This window comes from Phyllobates terribilis, unplaced genomic scaffold (assembly GCF_046119375.1).
Source record: "Phyllobates terribilis strain yellow unplaced genomic scaffold, ASM4611937v1 Scaffold_12__6_contigs__length_324123572, whole genome shotgun sequence".
In the NCBI taxonomy this organism is placed as follows: Eukaryota; Metazoa; Chordata; class Amphibia; order Anura; family Dendrobatidae; genus Phyllobates; species Phyllobates terribilis.
Genome location: NW_027362772.1, coordinates 203,076,894 through 203,095,302, shown reverse-complemented (window position 1 = coordinate 203,095,302; position 18,409 = coordinate 203,076,894). Strand labels below are relative to the sequence as shown.

Here is an 18,409-nt window from a genome sequence, read left to right as displayed (position 1 = left end):
AGATGCCGTGGAGAGCAATCTGCTGCCTGCAACAACCTTCAGCATGACCGGTTTGGCAGTGGGTCAGTAATGATGTGGGGTGACATTTCTTTGGAGGGCCGCACAGCCCTCCATGTGCTCGCCAGAGGTAGCTTGACTGCCATTAGGTATCGAGATGAGATCTTCAGACCCCTTGTGAGACCATATGCTGGTGCGGTTGGCCCTGGGTTCCTCCTAATGCAGGACAATGCCAGACCTCATGTGGCTGGAGTGTGTCAGCAGTTCCTGCAAGATGAAGGCATTGAAGCTATGGACTGGCCCGCCCATTCTCCAGACCTGAATCCGATTGAGCACATCTGGGACATCATGTCTCACTCCATCCACCAATGTCACGTTGCACCACAGACTGTCCAGGAGCTGGCAGATGCTTTATTGCAGGTCTGGGAGGAGATCCCACAGGAGACCATCCGCAACCTCATCAGGAGTATACCCAGGCATTGTAGGGAGGTCATACAGGCATGTGGAGGCCACACACAATACCGAGCCTCATTTTGACTTGTTTTAAGGATATTACATCAAAGTTGGATCAGCCTGTAGTGTGTTTTTCCACATTAATTTAGGGGGGGGGGACCCAAATCCAGGCCTCCATTGGTTAATAAATTTTATTTCCATTGATGATTTTTGTGTGATTTTGTTGTCAGCACATTCAACTTTGTACAGAACAAAGTATTCAATGAGAATATTTCATTCATTCAGATCTAGGATGTGTTATTTCAGTGTTCCCTTTATTTTTTTGAGCAGTGTATAATAAATAGGGTATTCAAATAATGCAGCATGACCACCAGCCAGTATCAGTACAAGTGCAGATACAGAGTGCTATTAAGTGCATGGAAGGTAGAACAGGGAATAGTTAATTAAATTTGTGAGGTGATAAACCAGTGTAAAGAAATGTGTTTTTAGGGCACGCTTAAAACTGTGGATACTGAGAACTTTAACCAGATTTTCCAGGTAGTGCATTCCAGAAAGCTGGTGCATCACGAGAGAAGTCTTGAAAACCGGAGTGGGAGATTCGGACTATATAGGACATTAGTTTTAGGTCATTAGTAGTGATGAGCGAGCACTAAAATGCTCGGGTGCTCGATGCTAGGGTCGAGCACATTGGAATACCCGAGCAACGAGCCCAATGGGAAACTCGAGCATTTTTCAGGCGGCTCCCCCGGCGGTCTGCATAGGCCTAAAAATTGCCCAAATCGATGGGAACAGTGCTCAAATGACATGGGGACAGCATGGAGAAGACCCCTGGAAGCATTTCTGACTCTCAGGTCACTGCTGTCAACAACGTTGTCAGAGGTATTACTCCACTTTTACGGACTCACAATAAAACATACAAAAATGAAACCAAAATGGATTTTCCTGGGAAATATGTGAACGAACATCCTTTCCTGGGTAATGACTTGTATATAAAGAAAAATAAATAATCAAAAATAAAAATACTCCTCCACACCTTGGGGTATGTTCACACGTAGCGTTTTTGATACATTTTTTCACTTTTGCATTGCTTTCAACCGTGACAAATGCATTTACCAGGAAATGTCATTATAACATTTTACAACCTTATCTGGCCATGTGGTGTGTGAGATATCATCAGACACATCGTGTTTCATTTATGAAGAAGGGACTCTGAAAGTCACAAAGCCTATTTTTATAGGGCCATCAGGCAGCCTTTACTATTTTTAAAGGGCCAGCAGTCGGCCCTCACTATTCTTATAGAGCCATCAGCCGGTTATGTTTTATTGTTTCCATTACTAAAGAGTGGGTCTCCTATACTGTTATTGCGTATGTAGTGAGTGGCAGGGCTGCCCAAAATTTGGATGCACCCCAAGAACCCTTTGAAGAGACTTAGAGGAGGGCCTCCTGAAAACAATGTTCCCATTATTAGGAAGTGGGTCTCCCATTGTGTTTTGCATATGCAGTGAAAGCAAGGGTTGCCAAAAATTTGGAGGCACTCCAATGCCCCTTGGAAGAGACGTAGAGGGCCTCATGAAAAAATGTTCCCATTATTAGGAAGTGTGTCTCCCATAGTGCTGGCCTATGCTGTGAATGCAAGGGTTGCCAAAAATTTGGAGGCACTCCAATATCCCTTGGAAGAGACGTAGAGGGCCTCATGAAAAAATGTTCCCATTATTAGGAAGTGGGTCTCCCATAGTGCTGGCCTTTTCAGTGAATGCAAGGGCTGCCAAAAATTTGGAGGCACTCCAATGCCCCTTGGAAGACACGTGGAGGAGGGCCTCCTAAAAAATGTTCCCATTAGAAAGGAGCGGGCCTCCTATACTTTTAATGCCCATGCACTAAGTGTATGGGCTGACAAGCATTTACCCCTGGGGGGTATACATGAACATACTGTATAAAAAAAAATTTATGGGCATCATAAACATGCTTCAAAAAAATTGTGGGTGCTGCATCACGGACCACGGTCACCCTGGTGATATGGTGGTGGAGGATGAGGAGAAAGAGGAGGACAAGAACAAATAGCCAAAATCAGGAAGTGTATACCCATGTCTGGGTGTAAAAAGGTGCATGGGAATACACCTCCCAAGAAAAGACACTGGATTTGAGTTTGTTACACTGCTATCATTCGGTGGTGTTGGGAAGTCTGGCCCAATCCAGCCCTTGTTCATTTGTATAAGAGTCAGCCTGTCAGCATTTTCTGTTGACAGGCGGATGCGCTTATCAGTTATAATTCCTCCAACGGCACTAAAAACCCGCTCTGATAAAATGCTGGCGGCAGGGCAGGCCAGGACCTCCAAGGCAAAGAGAGCCAGTTCATTCCATGTATCCAGCTTAGATACCCAATAATTATAAGGCACGGAGGACGTTGGTACGCTCGGCAAGGTACTCCCTCAGCATCTTCCCAAACTTTGCACTCCTTGTGCCTCAGGGCTTGTGCTATGGGTGGGGAAAATTCTCCCAGAACTTTGACAGTGTTCCCCTGCCACTGCTGAATTGAAGTTGTGTCTCTCTCGCCTGTACTCCTTGGTTGTCCAACGAAGTGCGCCCTCTGCCGCCAGTGTTTTCAGATGGGAATTTTTTTAATAATTCTGCAACAAGGGCCTTCTGGTACAGCCTCATTTTTGTAGACCTGTCCGCCTCAGGAATAAGAGATATAAAGTCTCATTGTAGCGTGGGTCTAGAAGTGTCACCAACCAGTAATGACTGTCACCCAAAATTTTGAGAACGCGAGGGTCATGGGAAAGGCAGCGTAACATAAACTCAGCCATGAGTGCCAGACTACTAACAGGCAAGACTTCCGTGTCCTCACCAAGAGGATGACTGACCATGCTCTCCTCCTCCTCCTCCTCCTCTCTGTCCTCTGGCCATCCACGCTGAACAGACGGTATGACAGCTGTGCAGGTAGTACTATCTATAGTGCATTAAACTAGCTCATGTTCTTCCTCCTCCTCCTCCTCTTTCTCATTGTCACCCAATCCACATTGGAATGAGATGAGGCTGGGCTGTGTGTAATCACCCTGTATGGTTCCTTGCTCCATCTCATCGTGCTCCGCCTGCAATGCATCCTCTTTGATTGTGAGCAGAGAGCGTTTCAGAAGACAGAGAAGCAGAATGGTGACGCTAATTATGACATCATCGCCGCTCACCATCTTGGTGGAGTCCTCAAAGTTTTGGAGGATGGGACATATGTCTGACATCCATGTCCACTCCTGAGGTCTTATGTGTGGAGTCTGAGCTGAATACCAATGGCCTTGTTGATGCTGGTACTCAACAACTGCCCTCTTCTGCTCACAAATCCTTCCCAACATCTGCAGTGTAGAGTTCCAACACATGGGGACATCACACACCAGTCTGTGAGCCGGAAGCTGCAAACACTGCTGAAACACGGGAAGGGCGGCGGAAGCTGTAGGTGACTTTCTAAAATAGCCACACAGGTGGTGTACTTTAACAAGCAGATTCTGGCTGCTCTGGGTAGGATTTGAGAAACCGCTGAACCACGAGGTTAAGCACATTGACCAGGCATGGTACGTGCGTAAGCTTGCCTCGCCTCAGAGCTGCCACCAGGTTCCGGCCATTGTCACACATGACCATGCCTGGCTGTCGGTTCAGCGGTGTGAGCCACAGATCTGTCTTCTCTTTAAGACCTGTCCACAACTCTTCAGCATTGTGCGGTTTGTCACCTAAGCATATTAGCTTCAGCACATCCTTTTGCCGCTTGGCCGAGGCAGTGCTGCAGTCCTTTCAGCTTGTTACTGATGTGGTCATTTTGGAGATGGAGGCTGAAGAAGAGGAGGAGGATGAGGTGCAGGAGCTGTAGACTGTGAGGGCAACCCTGATTGACCTAGGACCCGCAATCCTTGGCATCGGGAGGACGTGTTCTGTCCCAAGGTCCGACTGGGTCCCGGCTTCCACTATGTTAACCCAGTGTGTCGCCAGCGAGATGTACCGTCCCTGCCCACAAGCACTTGTCCATGTGTCCATGGTTAGGTGGACTTTCCCAGTAACTGCGTTGTTGAGGGCATGGCTAATGTTTTGGGACACATGCTTGTGTAATGCGGAGACGTCACACCAGGAGAAATAGTGGCGGCTGGGGACCAAGTACCGAGGGACCGCCACCGCCAACAGGTTGTGGAATGCTTATGTCTCCACCAGCTTAAAAGGCAACATTTTGAGCGCAAGCAGTCGCGAAATGTGGGAATTTAGTAGTGTGGCCTGTGGGGCTTTGGCTGCGTATTTGCGCTTGCGTTCCAAGGACTGGGGTATGGACAACTGAACGCTGCGCTGGGACAAGGACGTGCTTCCTGATGCTCCTGTGTGTGCAATGACAGGTGCAGGGCAAGAGGCATCTTCGCATGCACCATGGACAGGTGATTGGCTTGCATGCACAACAGCGGAAGAAGCAGTGGTGCCACCCACAGACACTGTTCCTGGACCCTGGGGTATGGCCCACAAAGTCGGGTGCTTTGCTGCCATGTTCCTGATCATGCTGGTGGTGTTCAGGCTGGTAGTTTTGGCACCCCTGCTGATGCTGGCCTGGAAGGTGGTGCAAATGGCCTTTTTGGGGTTATCGGCAGTGTCTTTAAAAAACAACCAGACTCAGGAAGACCTAACAGTTGTACTGGCAACTGCCTTCATGTTGGCGTTAGAAAGCGGTTGCTTGCCTTCTGTCTGTGGCCACCACACTGCTTCTTTCTGGGTTTTGGGGTGCTGTGCCTCCCTCCCCCTGTGTGCTGCTGTGCTCGCTCTGCATGTCCTCCTTCCAGGTTAGGTCAGTTACTATATCATCCACCACCTTGTCTTCCTCTTCCGCACCCTGGTCCTCCTCCTGACTTTCTGGCAATTGTGTCTCATCATCGTCTACCTCTTGTGACACTTTCCCACCGTTGCCTTCGTGTGACCGTGGCTGCTCAATTATTTGGGCATCGCTACATGCAATCTCCTCTTGCCCTGCTTCAAATGGAAAAGTGAACATCTCTTCAGAGTGTCCAAGTGTGGGATCAGTTGTCTCCGGGCTCTTGGCATGGTGGGAGGAAGGAGGATCAGGGTGAGGAATATGCAGTCCAGACTCACGACTACTGAGACTTGACCGTGTGGAAGACAGGGTGGTGGTGGCAGAGTGAGTGGAAGCATTATCTGCTATCCAACCAACAACCTTTTGACACTGTTATGTGTTCAATAGTGGTGTGCTGCGGTCCCCTAGGAATTTGGACAGGATGGTCGGGCGAGAAGAAGTGGGTGTTTGTTGTAGCACAATTTCAGCTTGCCCACGGCCTCAGCCTCTGCATGCACCATCACCATCACGTCCAGTTTCCATCCCTTGTCACGCACCTTGCCTATTTTAAATGGAGGACAATATCTTCCACACTCACTACAAATGGCTGAATTTGGAGCGAAATTATATGTGGTCCATGTGACAGACAAACCACAGTTTTAAATACCTGACCTGTAGGTAACTATTTTGAGCAGCAAACCGGTGTCAAAAACTTTGCTGACACAGTGAATTTTTTTTTTTAATGGAGGCCAGAAATGGCAGAATTTTCTGAAAACATATATGTGATCCGTGTGACTGAGAAACCACAGTTTTAAATACCTGGCCTGTAGGTAACTATTTTTAACAGCAAACTTGTGTCAATAGCTTCACTGACACACTGCAACAAAATTTAAATGGAGGCCAGAAATGGCAATATTTTCAGCGCAATTGTATATGATCCGTGTGACAGACAAACCACAGTTTTAAATAGCTGGATTTTTAGCGCTGTAATATGGAAAGGACCTGGCTGTATTCTGCAGTGCCAACAAGCAAATGGCGCAGATAAACGGTGTTCTCTGGATTGCTTTTTAAGCAAATAATGAGGATTAAGATCCAAAAAAAAATTATTCCTGAGACCTGGGCCTATGTCTAGAATGTCTAACAGCAGCAACAGCAGACAGAACTGGAATGGAGCCTCTCGTGCTATAAGCACTGCAGTCTGCTATATACACTGCCTTCCTGCCTATATACACTGCCTGCCTGATATCTCTGCAGATGGATTAGTCCTCAGGAGGACTGTTTGTTGAGATGGATATGTGTAATATACTTCTGTTCTACCTATACTACCTAATAAACAAGCAAATCTCTCCTTAGCTCAGCAGCACCTCTCCCTACACTGTCTGATTTTGGAGTAGACTGATGAGCACGGCAGCGTCAGGTCTAATATAGACCTGATGACGCTGTGCGGAGAGCCAATCACTGTAATGCCACAACCAACATGGCTGCGGCATTACAGTGAGTGGCAGACAATCCCTGCATGTTCGTTGGCTCTGTTAAGAGCGCCAAACATGCAGGGAGGGGAACCGAGCATCCGCCCGAGCATCTTGCAAGTACTCGGCGAGCTCCGAGCATCTCGAGTTCTGAGATGCTCGGGCGAGTACAGAGTACTTGCGAGTATGCTCGCTCATCACTAATGGAGGACAATATTTTCCACCGTCACTAGAAATGGTTGATTTTGGAACTCAGTTATATGTGATACGTCTGACAGAGAACCACGGTTTTAAATTCAGGTCTGTATTTTACTAATACTATTCTTCACAGAGACCTAGTGTGAATAGCTTGACCGACACATTGCAAAAAAATTAAAATGGAAGCCAGAAATGGTTGATTTTGGAAAGCAGTTATATGTCATATTTGTGTCACCCTGTGTTATGTTCTGCTACCAGAGCTAAGGAAAGAGAGGAGATCTGTCCCTACGATAGAACTCAGCTGAATCCCTACGATGTAACAGGGAACCTGATCCTGCGATCAGACCTGCTAAAGTCCTAAGCTAGTCTGTACGAAGACCTATAGATGTGGGGGAGGAATCCCTACAAGTACTAAGGACTGGGAGGAATATGGGACACCTCCTAACAGAAATAGTAGCAGACAGACGAACAAACAAAATATAAAGAACATAGAGGTCAGTAAACCAAGCAAACTAACAGAGCAAGACACAGAGCACAGGCTAGCTAGAAAGTAGATATACAATGAAGTCCAGCAAAGCCAGAAGGGCGGAGCAGGATTAAATAGGCCAACAAGGTCATGTGACCAGCAAAGGAAAAAAAACCTAACAGCAAGGTTCTAACACCCTGGCCTGGATGCCACAAATGTATAATAAAGCTGTGTCTGAGAGCAAGGGGGAGGTTCTCTGGTCAGGGACCATTAGCATGCAGCACCTCCTGTCCCAGGCCAGTAGGGGGAGCAGGCTGCCCCCATAAAAGCTGGAACTGGGGGCAGGGCTAGAGAGTTCTGGACGACCTGTCTCTGGAGTGAGAGGTGTCCCAGAGAAGGGAGAGCCAGTTCAGCTGAGGCTGAGGAGGACGAGTGGCAGCAGAGTAGCCACGAGCCAGGGACAGAAGGCGAGGGAAGCCTGTCCTGGCTGAGAGAGAAACTGAACTACCGGACTTTGGTGTCCGAAGCTGTTAGGATTCCAAGTCCTACAGCAAATAACCAGTCCGCAGGGGATTGTATGTTCCTTGGCCTAAGAAGCCCGGAGGTTCCGCCACAGCAGAAGGGACAAGCAGAGCTGCACCAAGCCAAGAGTAGAAAGGGACCCAAGTTGCAAGCCATACGGGCGAGAAGACACGGTGAGCTCAGGAACATGGGCTGTTACACCACAAGGAGGGAAATAGCCAGAAAAAGTGCAGAGAGTACGGTAGGCCTTCACCCTCACCCTGACCAGGGCCAGCTTCCCACTTGTTCTCAGTCATCCTGGCCCCCTCCTAGCCGGGACTGTTCTTGGTTCGTCTCAGCTGTTCTAATAAAGACCCTGAATTGTTTAAGAGGCCACCGTTTCCTGGCTATTGCGGTCGGAATCATCCTCTCCATCATCCATCTATATACTACCCTGGGGCCATACTCCTCCCGTGGGGAGTTGTACTATTCAGTGCTGCACATTTACATCTGCCCCAGCGGTCTGCACTGCAGCGGCGGTTAACCCTGACCGCAATCCACGGGTGGCGTAGTCGGACATTTAAAACCCTACAAATAGACTGCCACAACAATTGGTCTGACCACCCTGAGCAACGGACAGGGTTGCCACTACTACCCCCATTATTGCCCTGTTGCCCGGTTCCGAGTGCCCCACGGCCCAGGGGGCGAGTCAGCTTTGGCGTAGTCGGCAGGATTGTGACCAACCCGCCACAAACGGGTATTGCGTGCCTGAAGAAGACTGTACACGTACCTTAAAAAGAGGTTTCCCGCCATCCGGAGCCGTTTCCCGCCATTTTCATCCGTCTCCCCCCATCTTCAGCAGTTTCCCGCCATTTTCCCGCCATCGGACGCCATCTGCAGAACGCCGCGTGGGAAGAAGAGGGGCGTGGACGTCCAAACCGCGCGAGACCTGAAGCTCCGCCCTACGCACCGATGCTGCGCAAGGTCCTGGAAAGGAGAGAGAGCGACGCTGACGTCACCAGGAAGTGACGCAAGGTCCTCGTCCAGAGCAGCACCAGCGGAGCCGCGGCCTACAGAAGAGGATCGTCGGAAGGTAGGCCACGCTTAACTAGGGGGGAGGAAGATGACGAACGCGGAGGGACCTTCTACCACCAGTGTGGCTGCAGCAGCGGTGATGCCCTTTTCCATGCCCTACATCCCCGGAGCAGCCTGGCTGCCCCAGTACTCAGGGGAATCCCATACATTAACTGACTTTAAAGAAAGACTGCACAGTTTATTTAAAGTTTATCCCCTGACAGAAGAACAGAAAGTGAGCATTCTGACGGGGCAGCTAACCGGTGCAGCCCAGCGGGAAGTGAAATCATGGTCAGATGAAGAGAAAAGGACTGTAAAGGACATTCTGACCCAGCTGCGGAGTACCTTTGATACCCGTACCTCAGCAGAAATTAAAATGCGGTTCTATGGCTGTAAGCAGCGAGCCCAGGATAGTATCAGAGACTATGCCTTGAACCTGCAAGAAGCCCTGAGAGCTATCAAACAAGCTGACCCTGGTAGCGTGCAGGACACCGATAAGCTGTTAACTGATCAGTTCATAGAAGGTCTGCTGTCCAGCGCCCACAGGACCCAGCTGCGCCTCATGGCCCTACAGAACCCCAATTTGACTTATGCGCAGTTCAAGGATAGGGCCATCCGGGTGCTCCGAGAACCCCCACCAAGTGGCGCTGTAACTTCCCGGCACCCTGCCATTACTTACCACCAGGGAGCGGCGCCCTACCCTGCAGACCTTGTGGGGGCTGATGCGCAGGTCTCAAGCCCATCCCCGCCTGCAGACCTGCACCATCAGGTCCAGGAATTAACCAGAAGTGTTGCTGCATTGACCAGGACCATACAGTCGTTACAGGTGGACCCGTCAGGACCCATCAAGCTGGCTTCCAGTCCGGAGGATGTCCCGTGGCGTCGACAGAGGAGGATCCCGCCGTTCAGAGGGAGGCCCGCCAACCGCTACACTGAGGATGGACAGCCGATTTGCCGCCGTTGCAGTCAGCCAGGACACATAGCAAGGTACTGTACTTTAAATGGGTCCGACCTGGGGCAGAACGGCCAACCCCCAGGCATAAGGTCATCAGTCCCGTCTAATTGGCGTGATAAGTATGTGGGGGGACGCCCGGTCTTACCCGTATTGGTGAACGGTATCCCCATGAGTGCACTGCTGGACACTGGGTCTCAAGTGACTACCATCCCCTACGTACTTTTCAAGCGGTACTGGAATGACGCGGATATAACCCGTTATCCAGACGATGACTTAAGCATCATCGCCAGCAATGGCCAACCTGTGCCGCAAGTGGGGTTCAGGGAGATGACCATCAAGATTGGTAAGGTTGAGCTGCCGGCACAGGAAGTGATCATTGTGGACATTGATCACCGTGAGAGTCACCCTAAAATAACTGTGGGTACTAACGTGATTGAAAACTGTCTTTCAGAAGTAATTATGATTTTGCAGCAGGTGGCGATGAATGCTAGTTCCAGCCAACAGAGAGTCCTCAACAAAGAGATAAAGGTTCTGATGAGACGGCAGCAGGTAGAACTGTCTGGTGGTGAGATCGGTAGCGTAAGAAAGAGTGACTCATTCCCCATTTTCATGCCTCCCAAAAGTGAAATGATAATCTGGTGTCGGACTGCAATCGGGTTGAGAGGCAGAGACTACCAAGCCATGGTAGAACCCGTGTACTCAGACAGCAGGCCCACCATTTTGACAGCCCGGGGGGTGGTTGATGTCCGTCATGGGAGGGTGCCCGTTCGCATTCTCAACATTGGGGAGAGGGAGGTACACTTACCCAGGTACGCTACACTTGCCAAACTGTTTGCTGTTGAACACAAAGCTATCAGGGCCGTGGAACCTTTGCCTCCATCTCCACAGGCAGAGGGTAATGGCTCCCAGAAACAAAAGGAGGACTGGTGCCAGAAACTCCACGTGGGTGCTGACTCCACTCCCCTGCACCAAAAACAAGGAGTCTACCGCGTGGTTCAGGAGTACGAGAGAATTTTTAGTAAACACCCGCTAGACTTCGGCCGAGTAAAGGGAGTGGAACACCACATCCCCACGGGGAGCCACCCACCAATAAAAGAGAGGCACAGACCTGTACCCCCTGCACATTATCAGAACGCAAAGGGCATGCTAAGAGAAATGAAAGAAGCTGGGGTCATTAGAGATAGCTGTAGCCCCTGGGCAGCCCCCTTGGTTCTGGTAAAAAAGAAAGACGGTACCATGAGAATGTGCATGGACTATAGACAAATCAACCGTATCACCCATAAAGACGCGTATCCGTTACCTAGGATAGAGGAGTCCTTGGCCGCCCTAAAATCAGCTAACTTCTTCTCTACTTTGGACCTTACTAGCGGGTATTGGCAGGTTCCTGTGGCAGAGGCTGACAAGGAGAAGACCGCCTTCACCACCCCGATGGGACTGAGCGAGTTCAACTTTATGCCCTTTGGGCTCTGCAACGCATCAGGGACCTTCCACAGGCTGATGGAATGCTGTCTAGGGCACCAAAACTTCGAGACGGTCCTACTTTACCTGGACGACGTTATCGTCTATTCGAAGACCTACGAGGACCATCTAAAACACCTGGCAGAGGTGTTCGAAGCCCTGGCAGGCTATGGCCTAAAGGTGAAACCCTCAAAGTGTCACCTGTTGAAACCTAAGGTCCAGTACCTGGGACACGTGGTGAGTGCAGAGGGAGTAGCCCCCGTCCCCGACAAAGTGACAGCCATCAAGAGCTGGCCAAGCCCATCTAACATCGAAGAAGTGAGGCAATTCCTTGGGTTGGTAGGCTACTACCGAAGGTTCATCCCCGGGTTCACTAAGATGGCAGCCCCTATGCAGGACCTCCTGATAGGACAGTCTAAGTCCAGAAGCCAAAAGCCACCCTTCAAGTTGGACAAGCCGGAAGAGGAGTCCTTCCACCAGTTGAAGATGGCCCTCACAGGTGATGAGATCCTGGCCTACCCCGATTATAGCCAGCCTTTTATCCTCCACACGGACGCCAGTAAGGTGGGGCTGGGAGCCGTACTATCACAAAACCAACAGGGCAGAGAAAGGGTGATCGCGTACGCTAGCCGGAAGCTGAGACCCACTGAGAGAAACCCGGAGAATTACAGCTCTTTCTAGCTAGAATTCTTGGCAGTGGTGTGGGCCATAACGGTGCGTTTCAAGCATTACCTGGCCTCTGCGAAGTTCACTGTGTACACGGACAACAATCCGTTAACGCATCTGGACAATGCTAGACTTGGTGCCCTAGAACAGCGGTGGATGGCCCGGCTAGCAAATTATGACTTCACCATCAAATACTGGGCAGGCCGAGCCAATGCTAATGCAGATGCCCTATCGAGAATGCCCCATTTGCCCGATGAGGGAGAAGATCCAGACGAGCTGGAAGAAGTAGAGCTCCCTACATTCCACCGGTATGGGGCCACTCAATACTCCCACCGCGTGAAGGAGGAAGACTTAACAACCATCATGATCAATCCCCTACCTCACTACAGCTGGGCCGAGACCCAAGATAGTGACCCTGCAATCCTCATGATAAAGGACCTGCTGACCCGAGAAGACGCCCGTCTAGATCCAGATGCTCCAGAGGAAGCCAAGCAACTATGGAAAGAGAAGAGCAGGCTGTTCCTCTATGAAGGTAAGCTGTGCAGAAGACTCGTCAACCACCGGACGCACGAGCTGACCTGGCAAGTCGTGGTCCCAAGGCGAAATGCAGCTATGGTCCTGGAGGCTTACCATGACAGAGCGGGGCACTTCGGCTGGAAGAAACTGGAGTTCCTGCTAAGAGGACGGTTCTTCTGGATCGGCATGAGAGGGGCTGTAGAGAAGTGGTGCAGAGACTGTGGCCCTTGTAATCTAAGGAGGAAGGACCGCACCATCCAGAAGACATCCTTGAAGCCCATCGTCACCAAGCAGCCTCTTGAGCTGGTAGCTCTGGACCACGTCAAATTGGCTCCAAGCCGGTCAGGATACGTCTATGCCCTGACAATCGTGGACCACTATTCCCGATTTCTAGTGGTGGTCCCTGTAAAAGACTTGACAGCTCAAACGGCGGCCAGAGCCTTCCAGCAAAACTTCTGCCGCCCACACGGATATCCGGAACAGGTCCTGACAGACCAGGGTCCAGCGTTCGAGGCTGAAATCTTCCAAGAGTTCTGCAACCTCTATGGCTGTAAGAAGATTCGGACAACGCCTTACCACCCACAAACCAACAGGATGTGTGAGAAAATGAACAATATAGTCATTGATCTCCTGAAGACATTGCCCCTGGAGGAACGCAGCTTGTGGCCAGAAAAACTGCCGGACCTGATAGACTTATACAACCATATCCCGGTGAATGCTACAAACTGCACCCCGGCTTACCTGATGCGAGCCAGACCAGGTAAGCTGCCCATAGACCTGGAGATGGGAGTCCTAACACCCGAGGACACCTCCCCAGATGCGGACTGGGATACGAAAAGGTGACTGCAGTACAAGAAGGTACAGGAAAGTGTGGAGAAGAGCCTGGCCCAGGCGAGAGAAAAACGAGAGGCTCTTCAACCAACATGCCCCTGCTGGTCCCCTAGAACCTGGTGAGCAGGTCCTGAAGCGAAAGATAAGGCTACACAAGCTGGACGACCAGTGGGAAAGGGAACCCTACACAGTATTGCAGTCTGATCACAACAACCCGAAGGTGTGTGTGGTCACGAAGGATGGAGGAGAAACCACTAGTACCATCTCCAGAGACCACCTAAAAAGGTGCCCCGAACAACTACGGAGTGAAGAAGAGGATCAAAGTGACCTTGAACCCGCAGAGGACAAGGAAGAAATGATCAGCACCGTTCTTGGGGAGTTCCCTCAGTCCTGGACTCGAATAAACAACGCCATAGTGGTACCCGTCCTGCATTTCCTGCAACCAATTCAGCAACAACCTACACCAGAGCAGGAAAGTGAAGAAGAACAAGCAGCTCCAGAGGCAGAAGAGCCTGTACCAGCAGCCCAGGAGAATCAACCCTCTGCTGACAGTGAGCCTACCATGCCTGCGGTAAGCCAAAGGACCCGCAGACAGCTGCCTGCCCTGCCTTGCCTGTAAGTCTAGCCAGTGATTGCACCCTGAGCGCTAGTGAGAAGAGCCAGGTTAGACCACCACCAGTCAGTGGGTTACGTAGGTCAACCCGGAGCACTAAGGGGCAAATACCAGCTCGCTGGAGAGTGTAGGGTATGGTAGCAAATGTAAATAGCCTGCAAAATGTTGAATTGTTTAAAATGTAATTGCATGACCAGTAACTACGCGTTTTCTCAGTTTCTTTCAGTTAATACATGGAATAACAGGTTATGAACTGTGAGTAACCGAGACTTTCCTGTAAATATGTTTGGAGCTAACCAATGGAATGAACAAGGACTGTCAAGGACTTGGGGCTACGGCAGACCCCCACCTGGTTAGAGCTCCCCGTTGTTGTTGGTGAAATGGACACCCGGTCACAGACCACACTGTGACCTTAAGAACTCAACCTGTGCGTCGTTTGCTTTTACTTGCCTAATAATGTTTTTATGGTCATGTATATTACCCTTGTTTCTTGTTTAGTCCCGGAGTACTAAATTTTACTAGGGGAAAATGTGTTACCCTGGCCTGGATGCCACAAATGTATAATAAAGCTGTGTCTGAGAGCAAGGGGGAGGTTCTCTGGTCAGGGACCATTAGCATGCAGCACCTCCTGTCCCAGGCCAGTAGGGGGAGCAGGCTGCCCCTATAAAAGCTGGAACTGGGGGCAGGGTTAGAGAGTTCTGGATGACCTGTCTCTGGAGTGAGAGGTGTCCCAGAGAAGGGAGAGCCAGTTCAGCTGAGGCTGAGGAGGACGAGTGGCAGCAGAGTAGCCACGAGCCAGGGACGGAAGGCAAGGGAAGCCTGTCCTGGCTGAGAGAGAAACTGAACTACCGGACTTTGGTGTCCGAGGCTGTTAGGATTCCAAGTCCTACAGCAAATAACCAGTCCGCAGGGGATTGTATGTTCCTTGGCCTAAGAAGCCCGGAGGTTCCGCCACCAGGGACCAGCAGAGCTGCACCAAGCCAAGAGTAGAAAGGGACCCAAGTTGCAAGGCATACGGGCGAGAAGACACGGTGAGCTCAGGAACGTGGGCTGTTACACCACAAGGAGGGAAATAGCCAGAAAGAGCGCAGACAGTACGGTAGGCCTTCACCCTCACCCTGACCAGGGCCAGCTTCCCACTTGTTCTCAGACATCCAGGCCCCCTCCTAGCCGGGACTGTTCTTGGGTCGTCTCACCTGTTCCAATAAAGACCCTGAACTGTTTAAGAGGCCTCCATTTCCTGGCTATTGCGGTCGGAATCATCCCCTCCATCATCCATCTATATACTGCCCTGGGGCCATACTCCTCCCGTGGGGAGTTGCACTATTCAGTGCTGCACATTTACATCTGCCCCAGCGGTCTGCACTGCAGCGGCGGTTAACCCTGACCGCAATCCACGGGTGGCGTAGTCGGACATTTAAAACCCTACAAATAGACTGCCACAACAATTGGTCTGACCACCCTGAGCAACGGACAGGGTTGCCACTACTACCCCCATTATTGCCCTGTTGCCCTGCTCCGAGTGCCCCACGGCCCTGGGGGCGAGTCATATGACTGACAGAGAACCACGGTTTTAAATAGCAGGCCTGTATTTTACTAATACTATTCTTCACAGAGACCTCGTGTGAATAGCTTCACCGACACTGCAACAAAAAACGAAATGGAGGACAATATTTTCACGTTCAGTTCAAATTTCTGGATTTTTATTGCTGTAATATGGAAAAAATCTGGCTGTATTCTGCAGTGCTAACAAGCAAATGCAGCAGAAAAATGGTGTACTCAGGATTGCTTTTTAAGCAAATAACCAGGATTAAGATAAAAAAAAATTAGCCCTGACCCCTGATACCAGGGGCTATGTCTACAAATTTTTGTCACAGCAGGATCAGTCAGAAGTTGAAAATGCAATGTACTCTCTTGTGCTGTATCATGCACTGCAGTCTGTCATATACCCTGCCTGCCTTGTTTTTTAACCAAATAACCCGGGTTAAGATACAAAAAAAAATGCCCTGGCCCCTGATACCTGGGGCTATGTCTACAAATATTTGTCACAGCAGGATCAGTCAGCAGTTGAACATGCAATGAACCCTCTTGTGCGATATCATGCACTGCAGTCTGTCACATACCCTGCCTGCCTAACTCCTGCTATCACCATCACCACTGAAAATATGCAGCTGGATTAGTCCTCAGAAGGACTGTTAGTTCAGATGGATATATATATTATATGTTGTGGAATACCTATACTAACTATAAACAAGCAAATCTCTCCCTGACTCAGCAGCAGCTCTCCCTACTCTGCCTGTTTCCGGGGTAGACTGTGATGAGCATAGCGGCGGCAGATCTTATATAGACCTGATGACGCTGTGCGGCCAGCCAATCACTGTAATGCCCACAACCAACATGGCTACGGCATTACAGTGCGTGGCAAGCAATCCCTGCATGTTCATTGGCTCTCTAAAGAGCGTCATACATGCAGGGCGGGGACCCAAGCTCCTGCCAGAGCAACCCAGAAATACTCGCTGAGCTTGTCGAGCACAGTGATGCTCGGGCGAGTACCGAATAGTGGCAAGCACGTTTGCTCATCATTACTCAGCAGCTATTAATCTTTAGCATAGAAAACTGTAAATGGTCCTGGATTTATAGTTTCCTATGCTACAGAATTGTAATCTATCTGTAAAAATCGGATGCCATACTGATGGTCCTTATGGCATGTGATTTTTGTTTCTTTTTTTCTGGAATTCTTATATTATTAATATTATTATTATAGCGCTATTTATTCCATAGCGCTTTACATGTGAAAAAAGGGGTATACATATATGAACAATTACAATGATCTTTAACAAAATGTGACGGTGACTGGTACAGTAGGAGCGAGGACCCTGCCCGCGAGAGCTCACAATCTACAGGGGATAGATGAGGAATGAGGAATATATATATATATATATATATTAGAACACTGGATCATTCTTAATCATGTAAAAAGGAAGCTTTATTTTCCATGCCCATCTCTTTTTATGATTTTTTTCTTTCATAAATTTACAATGTATACAGTCAATTATAATAATAAAGATTACTAATAGTAAATATTGCTGTGCGTCACTGTCTCTTGTAGACATGCCACCGAAATTAAAGGCAAAGTCACCAAAGAAAAAGAAAGTGAAGAAGCTAAAGGGTGGGACAGGTATGGTGCAGCACATGTTATGAATAAGACTGGTAGCCTTATATTCTAGGTGCACATAGTTGTTTCATTATACCTAGGTGTATTAAACAGACCATTATTTCTTTATTGATGCCTAATAGACAATATTATTATTATTATTGTTATTATTATTGTTATTATTATTATTATTATTAATACGGTATAGGTAATAACCAGCAGGAATAAATACATAAAGTTGAAATTACATATGTGCCTAAATAATGGTTTATTCACATTGGCAACATACATTTTAATAATAACAATGATGGCTTTGGTAATGCTTCATAGATGCATGGCATGTCATCTCTGCTACAATTTATGTTTATTATTGTTTCCATAAATGAAAACATCTAGGATGGCTGATAATTACAGCCCTATACTTTTCTAAAACAACAATGCTCAAAAATTTGGTGCCACAGGCATGGCGTATGGTACAACTGATGTATCCACTTCATACCAACCACTCTGTATATTCACGTCTGATTGATGAAACAGACAAGTTTTACATTGTTTGTCTAAATAGAGCGCTACTGCAAAGGTCCAACTGATTTTAAATTATCTGATTTTAGAATTAACCCCTTCCAGTAAGCCCATGTTTGGTGCGGGTCTATGGAGCAGGCAAAGCAGCTGAGCCAGCTCTATATAAGCCAGGTGCTGGCCTTCTTATACAACAGGCACCTGCCTCTAACAGCAACAACCAGAACTAGCTCTGATCACTGGCGTTAACTATTTCTATGCCGCTGTCAATCTCTGACACTCACTGTGGACATCTGTTTGATTGTCAATTGCTCACTCCCCGCTCCCCCAATCTCCGTGACACAACTGCAGGGTGCCCATGAGTTATCCACTAAAGGTCCCAAATGCCATATTGGGCTGAGACTGGTAGTGAACGATCATTCATTTCAATAAAAAATATTGCAATACCAGATAATTGCATTACATCGTGCAAGTGGTCAAACAATTGCAGGTTCAAGACCCCTAGAAGGACAAAAAAATAGTTAAAAGCTGTTAAAAAACATCAAAAAACTATTACGGTAGTTTAAATTGCACCTCCACTCTCTCAATCTGAAAATAGGTGTAAAAGTTAACAAAACAAGCATATTTAATTTTACCACATCCGTAATAGCCAGATCTATGAAAATATAAAGTGAATTAACCCATAAAAAAATCTAAAGCCCCCCCCAAAAAATACAATTAAAAGCAATC

The 18,409-nt window shown here is 48.7% G+C and overlaps 1 protein-coding gene across 2 annotated transcripts in view; it reads left to right on the top strand.

The window, feature by feature from the left end:
- Positions 1–18,409, top strand: part of DRC12 (dynein regulatory complex subunit 12 homolog) — a 52,301-nt gene that overhangs the window by 7,521 nt on the left and 26,371 nt on the right. For both annotated transcript variants that reach the window (XM_073657842.1, XM_073657841.1), the window contains exon 3: positions 17,117–17,185. In XM_073657842.1, coding sequence (XP_073513943.1) covers positions 17,119–17,185 — 67 coding nt within the window. In that variant the 5' untranslated portion in view covers positions 17,117–17,118. The remainder of the gene's footprint in view (positions 1–17,116; positions 17,186–18,409) is intronic.